Genomic DNA, 15,428 nt, shown 5'->3' with positions numbered 1-15,428 from the left:
TGTCATAGCAGTCAAGGAATACAGAAAAATGCTGTGGTCTGACTCATTACAAAAACAACCTTTTTGCATAATAAGGGCCTGGAATGATGATGTCCTACATTTATTAACATAGCATTTTTATACAGAAAAAAATAGAAAAACAGAAAACTTAAAGTATTTAGATATTACACAGTTAGTAAATTAGATAGTGTTAAAGAGTAATAATAGGGGAGACATGCTAATAAGCCAATATATAATACAAACACATATTTAAAGAACACAGAGCCAAAACAACAACAACAACAACAACACCAAAACAACAGAAACACAGTGCCAGTAATTTTTTGTGTGTATAAACCTCTTCAGTATCTTAGTCATTGCTATTATGATTTTATGTTTCATGCTTTTCTGCTCTTATACATCAAATGTAGTTACAATGATCCAATTTGTCCCTCTTCCCACAGAGGGTAGCATGAATAAATTATACCCCGTGATGGCATATTGTTCTAAATAAATGTAAACATAGAAGCATGTACACCAAAGCTTTTACTTACAATATGGGTCCCCTAATTGGACATCTTTAGTAAGATCCTGGCAAGCCAGAAGCATAGGAATGCCTAATAATACTAAATTGATATTAAGATAATTTGTATAAAACTTGAAGTGAGGCTGGTTTAGAACACATACAGCAGTGTTGATTAGATTTTGTTTGAATGTACTCTGGACTCTTTTATCCACTTATAGCTCATGAGGTCATGTTTTTTACACTGTTGTGGAACATTAACCGTGTCAGTCATTTCAGGGATAATGGGCCCAAACCCACACACAGAACTGAAAACATGCTTTCTTTGTTTTTGTTTTTGTTTAATTTGAGAGAGAGAGAGCATGAATAGGGGGAGAGAAGTAGAGAGAGAGAGAGAGCACGAATAGGGGAAGAGAAGTAAAGGGAGAGAGAGAGAGAGAGAGAGAGAGAGAGAGAGAGAGAGAGAGAATCTCCATGCTGAGTGTGGAGTCAGACATGGGGCTCAATCCCGTGACCCTGGGATCATGACCAGAGCCAAAGTCAAGAGTCCGGTACCCAACTGACTGAGCCACACAGGCGCCCCTGAAAACATGTTTTTAGCTGATATTTTCAGAAAGTCAAATTTTACCTTTTAATACCTGATAGTTAGCTCTCCAACATCAGAAGTACTGAGAGAGTTTGGAAATGATAGTCGTTGATGTTTTTGTTATTTTTTCCACCTCAAATGGCAGTAGCACCTTAACATAGACCCTCATCGTCTACAGGAGACCACAGTAGTCTAGTGGGAGCCGATTTCCAGATCCTGGTTCTGCTGGGGGGGCCCATGAAGGGCTGATGACCAGCAGCTCACTAAATACATCACAGACTCAACCAACCTTAGAGGCAGGGCTAGGGTACCAGCAGCTGCATTTTCAGGGACAGGTAGAACCTAAGTCATGCTTGGAAATGTATTCAAGGACTTGTAAGTTCCAGGTAATATTTTTATGAAAAGGATCTGATGATAATGCATCCCATAGTTGGAGGCATTAAGAATCATACAAAGAATTAGCTCCTTAAAAAAAAAAGCTTTAAGGTTTATTTATTTTTGAGAGCACAAGAGAGAGACAGAGCGCGAGCAGGGGAGGGGCAGGGAGAGAGGGAGACACAGAATCTGATGCAGGCTCCAGGCTCTGAGCTGTCAGCACAGAGCCTGATGCGGGACCTGAACTCACTGACTGCGAGATCATGACCTGAGCCGAAGTTGGATGCTTAACGGGCTAAGCCACCTAGGCACCCCCCCAAAGAAGTAACTCTCAAACTTGTTTTCTTTGTTGTTAGTGTGCAAATATTTGAAGGAAACTACGTGGGATCCAATATATAGTTGTTGAGTAAATGAATAATTAGAGCTTTCAGTTCTTATTGAAAATAAGAAAATATTATGCGTGATACCCTTGGCATTAAGTGCACTGTGCCTCTCAGACAGTAGTCTTCCAACACATAGGACAGAGTGTTTCTTTCGTGCGATACTTACTGGAGAATTAGCAGGACTAGTTAGAGTATAGATGGCTTTCGTGGGAACTAAAAGTCTATTTGTCTCACATAAAATGCCATTTTTCTACTTCTTTTCTAAATTGGGACAATTGAAAGCAATGCTTACTTTGCCCATATGTCAGAGTCCAAAAAACGGTTACCAGGTTAACTTCAAAAACCACTGAGATTATTTTTTTCCTGTGTATGTTCTTGAAAGGGGGCCAGCCTTGAACTACATTAGCTTGATTGACTCTTAACCTAGTTGGTCCTGGCGGGATTCCCAAAGCATAATATGGTTATACAGCTGAGTCCTTATAGGTTTAGGTTTGGGAGGCTAAAGGGAAAATGGACCTTTGTTCTGGGGTCCTGATACATCACCCAGCAGTGATGATCTTTTTCTCATTGAAATTCTCAAGGGAGGTCCAACAGTCTACCTGAAGCACAGTGTTGTAGAGTGTTGAAGGAAGAACTCTAGAACTGGCTAGTATTCGGTATAGCCGCTTCATAAAGTACCAGAAGTTCCCAATAGCAGAGGAAGTCCCTAAATATTTGTTCACTTAAATTAAAGCAGGGACCAGGCCAAATTTAACAAAAATATTGACACAACTAACCAAATCAAAAAACAAAATAAAAAAACACGGAACCAAGGTACCTCTTTGAATCAATGTCACATACATAATTGTTTTCATATATGTTTGTTGAATGAACAATTATCCAATATATGCTCAAGTGTGGAAATTACACATTTTATTTTTTTCTGATTTAGAGGCAATTGGAGTAGTACCATTTAAAATGACACATTAGAGGGGTGCCTAGCTGGCTCCTTCTGAAGAGAATGCCACTCTTGATCTCGGGGTCGTGAGTTCAAGCCCTATATTGGGGATAGAGATGACTTAAATAAATATAAAAAATAAAATGAGACATGAGAGAAAAAGTAGTGTGGACCATGTGACAGAAATTGCATTCACTTTGTGTTAATTGTGCTCTCTTAAGTAACAAAGTTAATTTAGTGTGGGTTATTTGCATACTTTTTCAGTTCTATTAAAACTAAATCTGCAGCATCAATTTGTATTTAAGTGGTGAGGAAATCTATAGCGTAAAATCTATAATTGCCTAGTTGTATAAAATCTGTAATTGGAATATCTCCCTTAACCAATTTGAACATTTACATATATGTGTGTGTGTGTGCGCGCGTGTGTGTGTGTGTGTATATATTATATATAAGTGAACTAAAGCAAAGTGTTAGAGTAAAAGGATCATTTGCCACTTATGGGTTAAATCTAAGGCCTTATCGTTCATTTTTAAAAAGTCTTATTTTGATTGGTGTGACTGTTACTCAAGGTCAGTTGTATTTTGTGGCTGTGGAACCTGTGTGTGGTATGAAAAAGTAAGCTCCTATCAGAGTGATCCACATCAGGCAAGGTGAATAAAATGGTTCTTGGCGACACGAATCAAACATTATGGTAAAAGAAATGAATACTTTTCAAAGAGTGCCTCGTTCTGAGAAGGAATATGAGTTTGCAAAGTGGATTTTTCCCTTTTGCTCTCAGTGTATGAAAAAAGCGATTCTCCTTTTTTTAAAGCAGGTTTTCTTATTTGAATCCCTTTCAAGACCTGTTTTAAGAATGGTTCTGGGGGCGCCTGGGTGGCGCAGTCGGTTGAGCGTCCGACTTCAGCCAGGTCACGATCTCGCGGTCCGTGAGTTCGAGCCCCGCGTCAGGCTCTGGGCTGATGGCTCGGAGCCTGGAGCCTGTTTCTGATTCTGTGTCTCCCTCTCTCTCTGCCCCTCCCCCGTTCATGCTCTGTCTCTCTCTGTCCCAAAAATAAATAAACGTTGAAAAAAAAAAAATTTAAAAAAGAATGGTTCTGAGGTCTTTTGAGCATAACATGTAAAGAAAAAAAAAGTTATCCTAAGGAGTTGTACGGAACAGTAGGAAGCGGGTATCTTTTGAGTGAAAAGAGCTATAGTAGTATAATATATTAACGTACTTTCTTGGGGCACCTGGGTGGCTCAGTTGGTTAAGCGTCCAACTCTTGATCTTGGCTGAGGCCATGATCTCATGGTTCATGAGATCAAGCCCCGCAATGGACTGTGCCTTGACAGCATGGAGCCTGCTTTGGATTCTCTCTCTCTCCCCCTCCCCCACCTGTGCACATTCTGTCTCTTTCTCTAAATAAATAAATAAACTTTAAAAAAGATACTAATGTACTTTCTTCACTTCTTAAAGTATAAATAAGTCAGTATCCTCACTCCTTATCCTAGAAGCTTTCCCAGTGATTTGTAAGTATGCTAAAACTTGAGAAGCATTTCTCTATTTCATATTAAAAAATTTGGACTCTTAAAAAAAAACAGTTGGAAGGCATGAAACAATTTCAAACCTGTAGATGATTTGATCCATTCTGTGCTTTAGGAATTCTCTTTCATTGAACAGATATTTATTTAGTCCTTATTGTGTGCCAGGCACTTTGCCAGCAACCTGGGGTACGGTGGGTGACCAAGGTACCGTAGTCCCTACCTAGTGCAGCTCACAGTGTAATGGGAAATAGAGACAATAAATAACTATAAATAAGTAATTACAAATTCTGGTAAGTACTTACAGTTACCAAAATCAAGTTCATTCTTCAAGAACTAGATCAACTGTCAGACTCTCAGTAGAGATTTTTCTTGGTAGCCTTATTCCAACTTAAACATTCTCATCACAGCACTTTGCTTACTTTTATTTTATTCCTTCCTATTAAATGTTTTCCTTGATAGCAAGAGAGTATTTTATTGACGTAGTTAAGTTTACTCTTTTTTCTTTCTTTTTTTCTTGTCGACCCTTTCTTCTTTCTATGTAGACTGCTCAAGGTGGTGGTCATCGAACACTCCTGTACGGACATGCCATATTGCTACGCCATTCCTATAGTGGCATGGTGAGTACGCATTTTGATTTCATCTCTTACAGGGCTCATTTAGATATACATCAGCAGGAAGTGTTGGTAATAGCATTTCATTGATGGTATTAATAAATTGGGATGGATGCATTCTTTAATACCTTTGTACCTTACTTATTTCATCTCATTTAAAAAATGAGAGTTAGCTTAGATGATCTGTAAAGTCCTTCAATTCTATCATTTACGACTCCTATTTCTTATTATCTTAATTTTTGATAGACTGGTTTTAAGAAGACAGAGGTGTAAGAGTCAAATAAATATTTCTCATTTCTGTTTTTGTTTTAAACAGTTCATTTATTAGAAAATTAAACTTTATAATTAAAGAAATTAAACAGTTCATTTATTAGAAAATTACTGAAGGATAACATTGAAAAAGTCTATATCCACTGTGTTATCCATATAGGTGTAGATACTCATATACAGATCTGTCTATCTAGATACATACTTGATATACTTCTATACATATCTATCTGTCTATCTAGATATATACTTGATATACTTCTATATACTTTTATGTTATATAATATGCATTATTATTTTATATATTTTGTAAAATGCATAAAAGTTTTATCCTACTCTTGTAAAAGCTTTATTAGGTTGTAAAAGCAATACATATTTATTTTATAAGATTTGGAAATTACAGATGACACAATTCTTCATGATCATGTTAATGGGAGAAGAATGTGTAGGGACTTGAAAAAAATTTAATCCTTTCTGTTCTTATTAATTTTTTACATAATTGAGATCTTACTATAGAACCAAATTTATATCCTGATTTTCTAAACATATTATTGTAGCATAAGCATTTTCCACATTATTTAAATTCTTCATCAATATAATTTTCATGAATACATGATGGTCCAACATTTAGAAGTATAATATAATTGATTGTTTCTTTCATGAAGAAAATCTGTTTTAGAGATTTACATAATTCTGATATTATGTAAATCACTTCAGAACAGGTGACCGAGCATAGCCTCAATATCAGTACCCAAAAACATATAAAAAATTGTCAGTCAGGGCACGTGGGTGGCTCAGTTGGTTAAGCGTCAAATCATGATCTCACAGTTCATTGTGTTTGAGCCCTGCACTGACAGCGCAGAACCTTCTTAGGATTCTCTCTCTCTGCCTCTCTCTGCCCCTCCCTGCTCATGCTCTTTTTCTCTCTCTCTCAAAATAAACTTAAAATTTTGAGTCTTATTCATGATTACCGGTGTGAAAATCTGACCTAAAGTTCTGGTGAATGGAATTCAAAAGTATAGGAAGAGAAGTATAGGAAAACTGTAGATACCATTTTAATGATGACTTAATAATATCATTTCTATTAATGTGCTACATCATATAAATAGGCCAGATAAGAAAAATTGTGATCATCTTAACAGGTATTGAAAAAGGTTTTAATAAAACTCGACACCCATTTCTAATAAAAACTAAGCATTGATGATTAATTTCTCAGTGATAAAATATAAACATCAATTCAATAACCAACATCAATCTTAACTGTCAAACACTAAGGTGGTTCTTGACAAAACCAAGTCAAACAAATAAACAAAACCAAAAGTACATTAACATGGTTCTGGATCTCTTGGCTAACACAGCAATATAAGGAATAAAATTTAGGAAAATACTCTAGTAAAGTGGCTGGATACTAGATAAATACATAAATACAACCTATTTGCATACAGCCATCATGCATTAAAACTTCATGGAAAGAATTCTATTCCAGAACTTGGTCAGTCAGTCTGGGTTCAGACTCACTTTCTCAAGTGTGCTAGGTACTGTTTTAGGTGCTGGGTATAGTAGTGAATAAGATCATATCCTTGTCCTCATGGAACTTAATGAAAATTTAGTGGAATAATTATATTACCTACCTCATAGTTGCTGTGAATATTATTGGAAGAGAGAATTTATGGTAATATTTATAGTACCCAGTACTGTAATTATTGCAGGATGTAACAGAAGACTTTAATAAGATAAAGGAAGACACTTAATATATTTAGAGCTAAAGTCTGTGAACCTCAGGTATCACCGTGGGCAGCCTTTCTCAAGGTGAAACTCACAGTCCTACACTGGCTCAGAACATTTTTGAGGACCCTCAAAGCAACTTTTCTATAATTTTGGGAGCCAGTGTTTTGTAGACAAAAGGCAGAATTGGAATCTCCATGTTAATTTCATTTTACATCCCCATGGCACTGACTTCCACTTAATGTGCCGGCACATCTGTCCCAATTGATTCACTTCCCGCCTCTTCACAGTTACTGACTCCCAATGAGGTGGGTGGATCCTATTTCACGGAAGGAATTTTCTAGGCTTTGCCTTATTTGTTCGGTAACTCTGAGAGGTCTGGACTTGCTCCATCCCCAGAATCGTCTCTGAGTACTCTTTGCAGGGCTCCTGGTCTTACTGGCAGTGCGCTTGTTACGTAGATGATAGTGTATCTTGACCTTATACTACGTTCATCCTTGTGTCCTCATTCTTATACCAGTTTGCAAGATTTCTGAGGTTGGGGTACGGTTCAGGAAGGTGGACTGAAAAATTATGCTAGACTTTATGTTCAAGCATATACAGTTAGGGAAACTTAAGGAGGGGGGGAGATGGAAGGAGATGGAAGGAGATGATGGTGTTGCAAGAGTTCAGTTACTCATAGGGAATCACACACAGGTATACACGTGATAGAACCTCACTTCAGGGAGGTGACATGCTGCACACCAAAATGAATTCAGATGAATTTCAGAGAGTGAAAATTTTATTTTATTTAAAAAAAATTTTTTTAATGTTTGTTCGTTCATTCATTCATTCATTCATTCTTTTGAGAGAGAGAAGTAGGGAGACAAGGGCAGGGAGAGAGGGAGACACAGAATCCGAAGCGGGCTCCAGGCTCTGAGCTGTCAGCACAGAGTCCGACGCGGGGCTCGAACTGACAGACTGTGAGATCATGACCTAAGCCGAAGTTGGACACTCAACCGACTGAGCCACCTAGGTTCCCCGAGAGTTAAAATTTCAAAAATGAAACCAGAACTAGAAGATGAGAGTGAATAGTTTTCAAATTTCTGTTTGGGAGAAAGATTTCTGTCAGATCAGGTTGTACTTTTGCTTATGATCATGAATATCACATGAAGGGAGATGTACAAACATATCCCCAGTTATGTGTTTTCTTTTACTGACAGAACACATTTCCTAAGTCTTTTCGTGAGGAGAAAAAGGACTGCTTCTCCCTTAGAGCATTGCTCCTAATGAATGCCATATGAGTGTTGTTTTCCCTCACAATGAAAAATCGGGGCCATGCACAGAAGCATCCAGATGTGAAGGAGAAGACTGATAGAGCAGAGATAGACTGATGATAGCAAATGACGCGTCAGAATTAAACTCCCACAGGACCGTAAATGTTTAGCGACAACTACTGACTCTGTGTCTTTCAGTACCTGTGCTGTCTGTCCACCTCCCGGTCTTCAACTGATAAACTGGCCTTTGATGTTGGCTTGCAAGAGGACACAACAGGTGAGCGCCTTGGGCCCCATTGAGGCCGTGCTCAGAGAGAGCATGGCAGGGATTGGACTGGGAGAAGTTGTAAGCCGTGGAGATCCATTAGATAAATGTTCTTATGGATGGAGTCAAGAAAAAAACGAATGACTTTCTAAGGAAGATTTTTAGTAGAAGGAGGAAGTGTATATTGTTTCTACTGGTTGGTCGTTCCCCCATAATTAACTGGTTACTCAAACTGTACCTCAAACATTCTTCTTCGGGATTTGGATACAAATACAATATTTACTACCTTTTAAGTCTAAAAAATGTAGCATGCTTCATGTCAAGATTCCAACAAAAAGGTCAAAAATGAAAGTCTGCCTCATTTCTCCGTCCATAGGGCTACATATCTGTCCAAATACACATATATTTTTATATTTTGAAACAGAAAATGCATACATTAACACAATTTACCCTTGGAGAGAATCAGAGTAGGAGAACATAGACTCTGTTGGTGTTTCTGTTCTCAGTGCTGTGAGGACTTTACGCTTTATATGCCTCTGTACAATTTGATTATCTTATCTTTTACAATGAGCATGCATTAAAAATTAAAAAAAATTAAAATTAAATTAAAAATAAGCCAATTATAACTTTATGGAATTAAATGAAAAATTGGAATTAAAAATAAAAATAAAGACCAAGTAGAAAACAAAGGAAGGAAACAGACCAAGTCTTATTGAGTACTTTCTTTCAGGGGAGGGATCAAGCTATCCCCTCACACCTCTCCCCTTTCCTCCTTTTTAAATAATTCCCCAGGGGCACCTGCATGGCTCAGTCAGTTAAGCCACTGACTCTTGATTTCAGCTCAGGTCATGATCTCACAGTTTGTGGGTTTGAGCCCCACATTGGGCTCTGCGTGGACAGTGTGGAGCCTGCTTAGGATTCTCTTGCTCACTCTCTCTCTCCCCTCTCCCCCTCAAAATAAATAAATAAAATAAATTTTAAAAAATAAAATAAAATACCACCTTCTAAAATTTTCACAGACAACCAGTGGATAAAGATAAATATTCACCAACCTAATTAACTTTTCATAGACCAACACATCACCACGCATGACAGATTCCAGAACCCCAGGCACCAAAACGAGGAATATTACTTTTATTTTTAGAAGCTTGATCATTTCTCTGCATTTTTGCTAGTTTTGAAATGTTTCCTCATTTTAATTTACTTCAGCAACATTGACATGAAAAAGTCTTTAGTTCTGTCTCTCTCAGAAAGGGTCAAAGACATGTACGATCTAGAATTTGTTTTCATACACTGAGATGATTATATAATCGTCAAAACAACAAAATAAGGCAGTCCCTTTGCCAGTGTGTGATCCCTTTATGGTGTACTGTGTTCCCGTAGCTTTTTACATCATCTGAATTGCTGAATTATTATATTTATTGCTTGTTGCCTGCCTGCCTTGTGAGAATTAAACTCACAAGGCAGATAACTTTTCATTCCTTGTTTACTGTGTATCCCCAACTTCTAAAGCAGTGATTGACAGAGTGTGGTTGCTTTATAAACATTTGAGTGAATGAATGAAAAACTCCCTGCAACCCTAAAAATGTGAATTGAGTGAATAAAGATAAAGAACGCTGCAAGGTGACATTCAAGTAAGACTGTGGTCCATATAAGGAAAGCATCTCAGGGCACATGACATGTTGGCTGTAAGAATGCTTAAGAAGTGGTATTTGATGATTAATTTACACATTTATGCAAAGTGAATTTTTATTTAGTGCCTACAATATGCTAGTAGCAGCTGGGGAAACCCCGGTGAACAAAAACACAAAGCCCCTGCTGTTATGGAACTTATTCTGGCATTGGGGAATTGGTGAAGAAGAAAAAATAAGTGTTCTGAAAAATAATAAAGCTGGTCAAAGGGGCAGAATGAGTATTAGATAACAGAGATCACTAAAACCCTACTTCAATTTTGGATAGAACTTAGATTTAGATTTTAAAAGGAACTTTAAACACATTGAAGGATTGTTTGCTTAAGTTTATATTTTGGCTAATGGGACTGAAGAATGGATTGATGTGTGGCTCAGGAGGCTTATGCTTGACTTGTTCTGGAAGAAATTATTTGAGTTAATGTGTACCCAGATATTTTTAAGATGTATCCTTCTATAGTAGGATTCTCTTATATTTTATCCTTAGATAAGTAGAAACTACCACATTTGAAAATAAAAAATAAGGGGCTCCTGGGTGGCTCAGTTGGTTAAGCATCCAACTTCAGCTCAAGTCCTGATCTCATGATTCGTGAGTTCAAGCCCCACATCGGGCTCTGTGCTGACAGCTCAGGGCTTGCAGCCTGCTTCGGATTCTGTGTCTCCCTCTCTTTCTGTTCCTCCTGTGCTCACTCTGTCTCAACCTCTCTCTCAAAAATAAATATTAAAAATTTTTTTAAAAAGTAAAATAAAAAAGAAAACAAGGCACAGGATAGTAACATTTCAGTGACAACACTTTGCATCTACTTTTAATTAGCATCCCCCCAAAGTACAGAGTTTTTAAAATGCTGTAATGCAACTGTCACATTACAAACGCCAAGTCCTTTTGAAAATCATGTGCCAGAAAACTAGAGGTTATTACAGAGAGCAAGGAACATGTGATTATAGAAGGAATGCAGTAAGACCAGCGTGATTGGTAGATTTGACCATATGGTAATGTAAATAAATACCTTGTAAGCAATTCTCAGTGTGGGGGGCGGCGGGGTGGGGAGGGAGACACCAAACTTCCCAAAATGTCACAACCGGGTTCCATTGCATTTGACCATGTCTTTACCCTAAGCTAATTTGGCCTCGGTCTTTGGAGTTCCGTGGTCTACCAGATGAACTTGCAGTAAACTGCAAGTGAACTTTCAAACTTCTGAAAGCTGGGTGAGAAGAACCATTTTATTTATTTATCGGGAGACCGACTTGAAGACTTATTTTATGAAAGACTCTTTCATTTTGGAGGCGCTGGCAGACAAAATCGATTTTAAAATAAGAGGCATCTCTTCGTGTTTCCCCTTTCCAATCGTCCTGCAGGTGAGGCTTGTTGGTGGACTATTCATCCTGCCTCCAAGCAGAGGTCGGAAGGAGAAAAGGTGCGCGTTGGAGATGACCTCATCCTAGTCAGTGTGTCCTCTGAGAGGTACCTGGTAAGTGTGGCAGGAGGGGTCGGGTGTTGGGTGTTGGGTCCATGAAGTTTTCACCGTAAACCCAAGACTGCAAATTCCCTAACGAAATTGCTTAGAGACAAGGCTGTATCTCTCTTTGATGAGTTATAAATAACTTTAAGTAAGGGGATAATGTGACCTGTGTGCAAGTGTGGCTTCCCCGGGTTTATTTAGACAGGCTTCCCTTGTGCCCTTAGTTTGTGTGTTCATGATACTGACAGCACCTGTTCTCAGGTTATTTTATTAATGACATGCAAATGCAGTTTAATCAGGAATTCAAAATTCCACGGACTTTATTTTGTGCCCACCGAAGGCTGTGTTAAGGGGATTGTGATTACCTATTTTGACATGTACGAAAGCAAATTAGTACATGAGGAACTTGTGCCATGTTGACAAAGGAGAAATAGATGAAATAAAAACCAGTTCCGGTCTCTCATTGCCACGGCATGGTTTCAGAGGGTGGGGGTTAGAAATGGGAGTGTGAAAAAAGAAGTTCGTATTGTATCATTGAAGGTGTATTTTATTTTTGTGGCGAGGCCGTTATATATTTAATTTAACTTACTTAGTAAATTGTATTTTTGCTGCACCCAAGTTTTCAGAAGAGTGAAATCAATGGAAGTGTGAAGGATGCCAGTGCAAAGTATTCTTTTTATTTTGAGGTTGAAAAAGGAACGCAACAGAGGCACCTGGCTGGCTTAGTCGGTGCGCCATGTGGCTCTTGATCTTGGGGTTTGTGAGTTCGAGCCCCGCGCTAGCTGTAGGGATTACTTAAATAAATAAATAAATCTTAAAAAAAAAGTAAGTATAAATTATAAACTTTCCATGAATATTTACATAAAAAACTTCCAAACATCACAGTGGATGATGATAGAAATAAAAATCAGAAATGGAACATTGTAGCAGTTAAGCAGACGCTGATTTATAGAAAGTGTATTCCCACTGCCATAAATGAAAAGAAACTCTTTTTGCGCAGTTGATTTAAGATCAAGAAGGTAGCTGGTGCCCCTTGCTCTGGGAACATGGAAATAGGGTGGGTTTGGGCTGTTGGGAGTCAGATTGTGCTTATCAACACATTTCGTTCCAGTTTTGAGACGTATCTCGGAAGAACGGTTTTGTTTCACTTGCTGTGTGGAAAGAGGTAATGATAAAGACCAGGAAATGATGGAACAGTGATGGTCTAACTCACAGGACTGTTACGTTAAGTGGAACATCTAATGTTGAACAGCCAAAGGGAGGCCTGGAGTGTTTCTCTCCTTTTGTCTCTTGACCAGTGTGGGTGGAAGCGGGCACCATCCATGCTTCTGGGATAATACAGACCTGTCAGCTTGTCAAAGAAGCATTTATTAAGCCCTTGCTGTATGCACATGCTGTGTCTGTGAAGGTGCTGTACATCTTGATCAGGAGATAGATCTTTGGAGTTGTAATTTTACTTGGAAACCAGTAGCAGCTAAAAATAATCATTGCATGCTTTTAAATGTATACATATCTTATTTTGATTTGGACATAACTGTGCATGTTTTTGCTGTACAATTTGTACTTCCCACGACATAGCAGAGTTTACCTGGTGGGATGCCATTGTTAGGTACTGAAGGAGTAGAAAACTCAGACTCTCACTGGGGACAATGCTTCTAGCATCCTTTCTGCCACTAATTCCCTGAACTCCCTGAATTCTGGCTTTCCCACTAGCAAAATGCTGGTGCTTATATTTAACACAAGTTTACTAGGATGAACCAATCAGATAATGAATGTGAATAAGGTATGATTTCAAAAGCCCTTAGACGAATAGTATCAATAACCATAATGCATGAGGTTCACCTTCTCTTGCCTTTAGAAATAAATCTCATGATAAATGAAATTCACGAATTATTTTCCAGCTACAGTTTAGCCAATTCACCCAGGTTCCTTTTCTGGTATGCTTTTAGCGAGCTACAAACAGTGGTCACCCGGACTGTTCAGATTTCGCTTTTGTTTGGGCACGAAGTCAGTGCTTTTAGTGTTCATCTCTGTGTACCTAGCGTGTCGTAAAAACTGCAGGAAAGACCAAGGGCACACTGCGCCTGGTTTCTGCCCTCAAAGCATTAGTGGAAGAAGTGAACCAAATACATAGGGAACTGTAGAAGAGTATTGTAAGGCAGTAAGTATGTGTTACAGTTTGGGTTTTGGGTATAGGGCATCGGGATGGTTAATTATTTCACACTCTTGCTGTCGTTGATTACAAGAATCTGGAGAAAGTGTGATAAGGGTAAATAGTGAGGGAGCAAAAGGATTTTGGAATAGCAGCAGCTGGAATAACCCGTATACTGCACCTAAATAACTAAAAATGGGCTCTGTGTATAAATATCTGTTTATTAGTGTAGGGTCTGGTAAGTATGAGCCTGGGCCAATCATGGAACTTCTTAAAACCCTCACTTTCCTCACCTGCAATATGGTGATAATAAAGAACGTAATTCACAGGGGTGTTAAAAAGATGAAATTCTTTGATCCAAACCAGAGAGTTGCTTAGTGAGTTACTATCACTGTTTACTTGGGAGATTTGTCCTTGTGGAGAATGGCTAACGACGCTGCAGATACTTAACCAGAAGAAGAAGAAGTTGGGAAGGCAGGAGTAAAGGGAGTAATATAGCTGATTTTAAATAGAGGTCTACCGTGGAAAGCCAGGTGCACATTCTGAGAAGTTGCTGATGTGTTTAAAAGTAAATAATTTAATAACTTTGGCTGAAAACACATTCGTTGAAAATACCTACTTAAAATAAACTTTTCCAGCCATTGATTTTATAACTTTCTAGTCATTAGTGCCTGTGGACCTTTGATCTAGTTTTCCTCCACTAACAGAGATGGTTAAGCTGCATTGGGCTTTAGGTACTCTAATAAAGCTTACAACTGCTGGGGTGCTAATGGGTAAAATTGACTTTACATGATTGATTTTCACCCTGTCCTCTGCAGCCGTGCCCCGTGGACAGAAGAGGGCGCTGTGTTGGACACCAAGCAGCCCAGGCCGTGCCCTCTACTCCGTATGTTGCTTCTCTGCACATGATTTCCAAGGAATAAGGGGCCTTATTTCTAGAAATAAGTTGTTGCAAACCGCTCATCCAAATATGGTCTTTTCTCACCTTGCTGTTTCATATTCTCATACGGAATGATACCTTCATCCTCTTTTCAGGATATGCAAGAAGAAAAACAAAATCCCTGTGTCTCTATTGGAACTGTTTACTTTTTTTCTTTTAAGAAGAATTGACAAAGCAGCTTAAATATAAGACAGATACACAACTGAAAATAGAGAAAACATGGCCGTGTAGGTAGTGCTGACTGTGAATCTATTTCAAACTGAACAAAGTAAAGCATACACAACAACTTTTATTGGTTTAGAAAGACATCAGATCACCCTGGTACACACAGAAGTCTTCAATCCATGGATTGGATTACTTGCATTGGAAACATTGATTTTTTGACTAATTTTTTCTTAATTAGGTCACCTGTAGAAACATACAGATTTTTTAAAGATCCATGAAAACGTTGCCATTGTCTGAAAGTAATTAGGCAAAGCTGAACCCCACAATCTAAAGAGTGGTCGGCAGATGCTTAAATAAGGCATTCTCGGGTTCATAAGAATTTCCCCACCATTCCCCTACCCATCTCTGAATTTCTCATAAGAAGTACAAGGTGTTTTGACTACATAAGAAGTTGCTGAATTTCCTCAAGTTGCATAAAATACTGATAACTAAAAAGGACAGCGATCATAAATCTTTTCAAGCTAATTATTTTGCAGCAACCGTTTTTATTTACTTTGAGCCTTTTTTCTCTCTCTCTCTCTCTGTGGCTCCA

General features: G+C 38.3%; 1 protein-coding gene across 1 annotated transcript in view; it reads left to right on the top strand.

Annotated features, from left to right (window-relative positions):
* Positions 1-15,428, top strand: part of RYR2 (ryanodine receptor 2) — a 756,803-nt gene that overhangs the window by 304,531 nt on the left and 436,844 nt on the right. Inside the window, exons 6-8 of the mRNA XM_047824653.1 lie at positions 4,850-4,924; positions 8,365-8,443; positions 11,476-11,588. Of these exons, the coding sequence (XP_047680609.1) occupies positions 4,850-4,924; positions 8,365-8,443; positions 11,476-11,588 (267 nt within the window). The remainder of the gene's footprint in view (positions 1-4,849; positions 4,925-8,364; positions 8,444-11,475; positions 11,589-15,428) is intronic.

The sequence above is a fragment of the Prionailurus viverrinus genome, chromosome D2 (genome assembly GCF_022837055.1).
Source record: "Prionailurus viverrinus isolate Anna chromosome D2, UM_Priviv_1.0, whole genome shotgun sequence".
NCBI classification, from domain to species: domain Eukaryota; kingdom Metazoa; phylum Chordata; class Mammalia; order Carnivora; family Felidae; genus Prionailurus; species Prionailurus viverrinus.
This window is presented reverse-complemented; position numbering and strand designations above follow the sequence as displayed.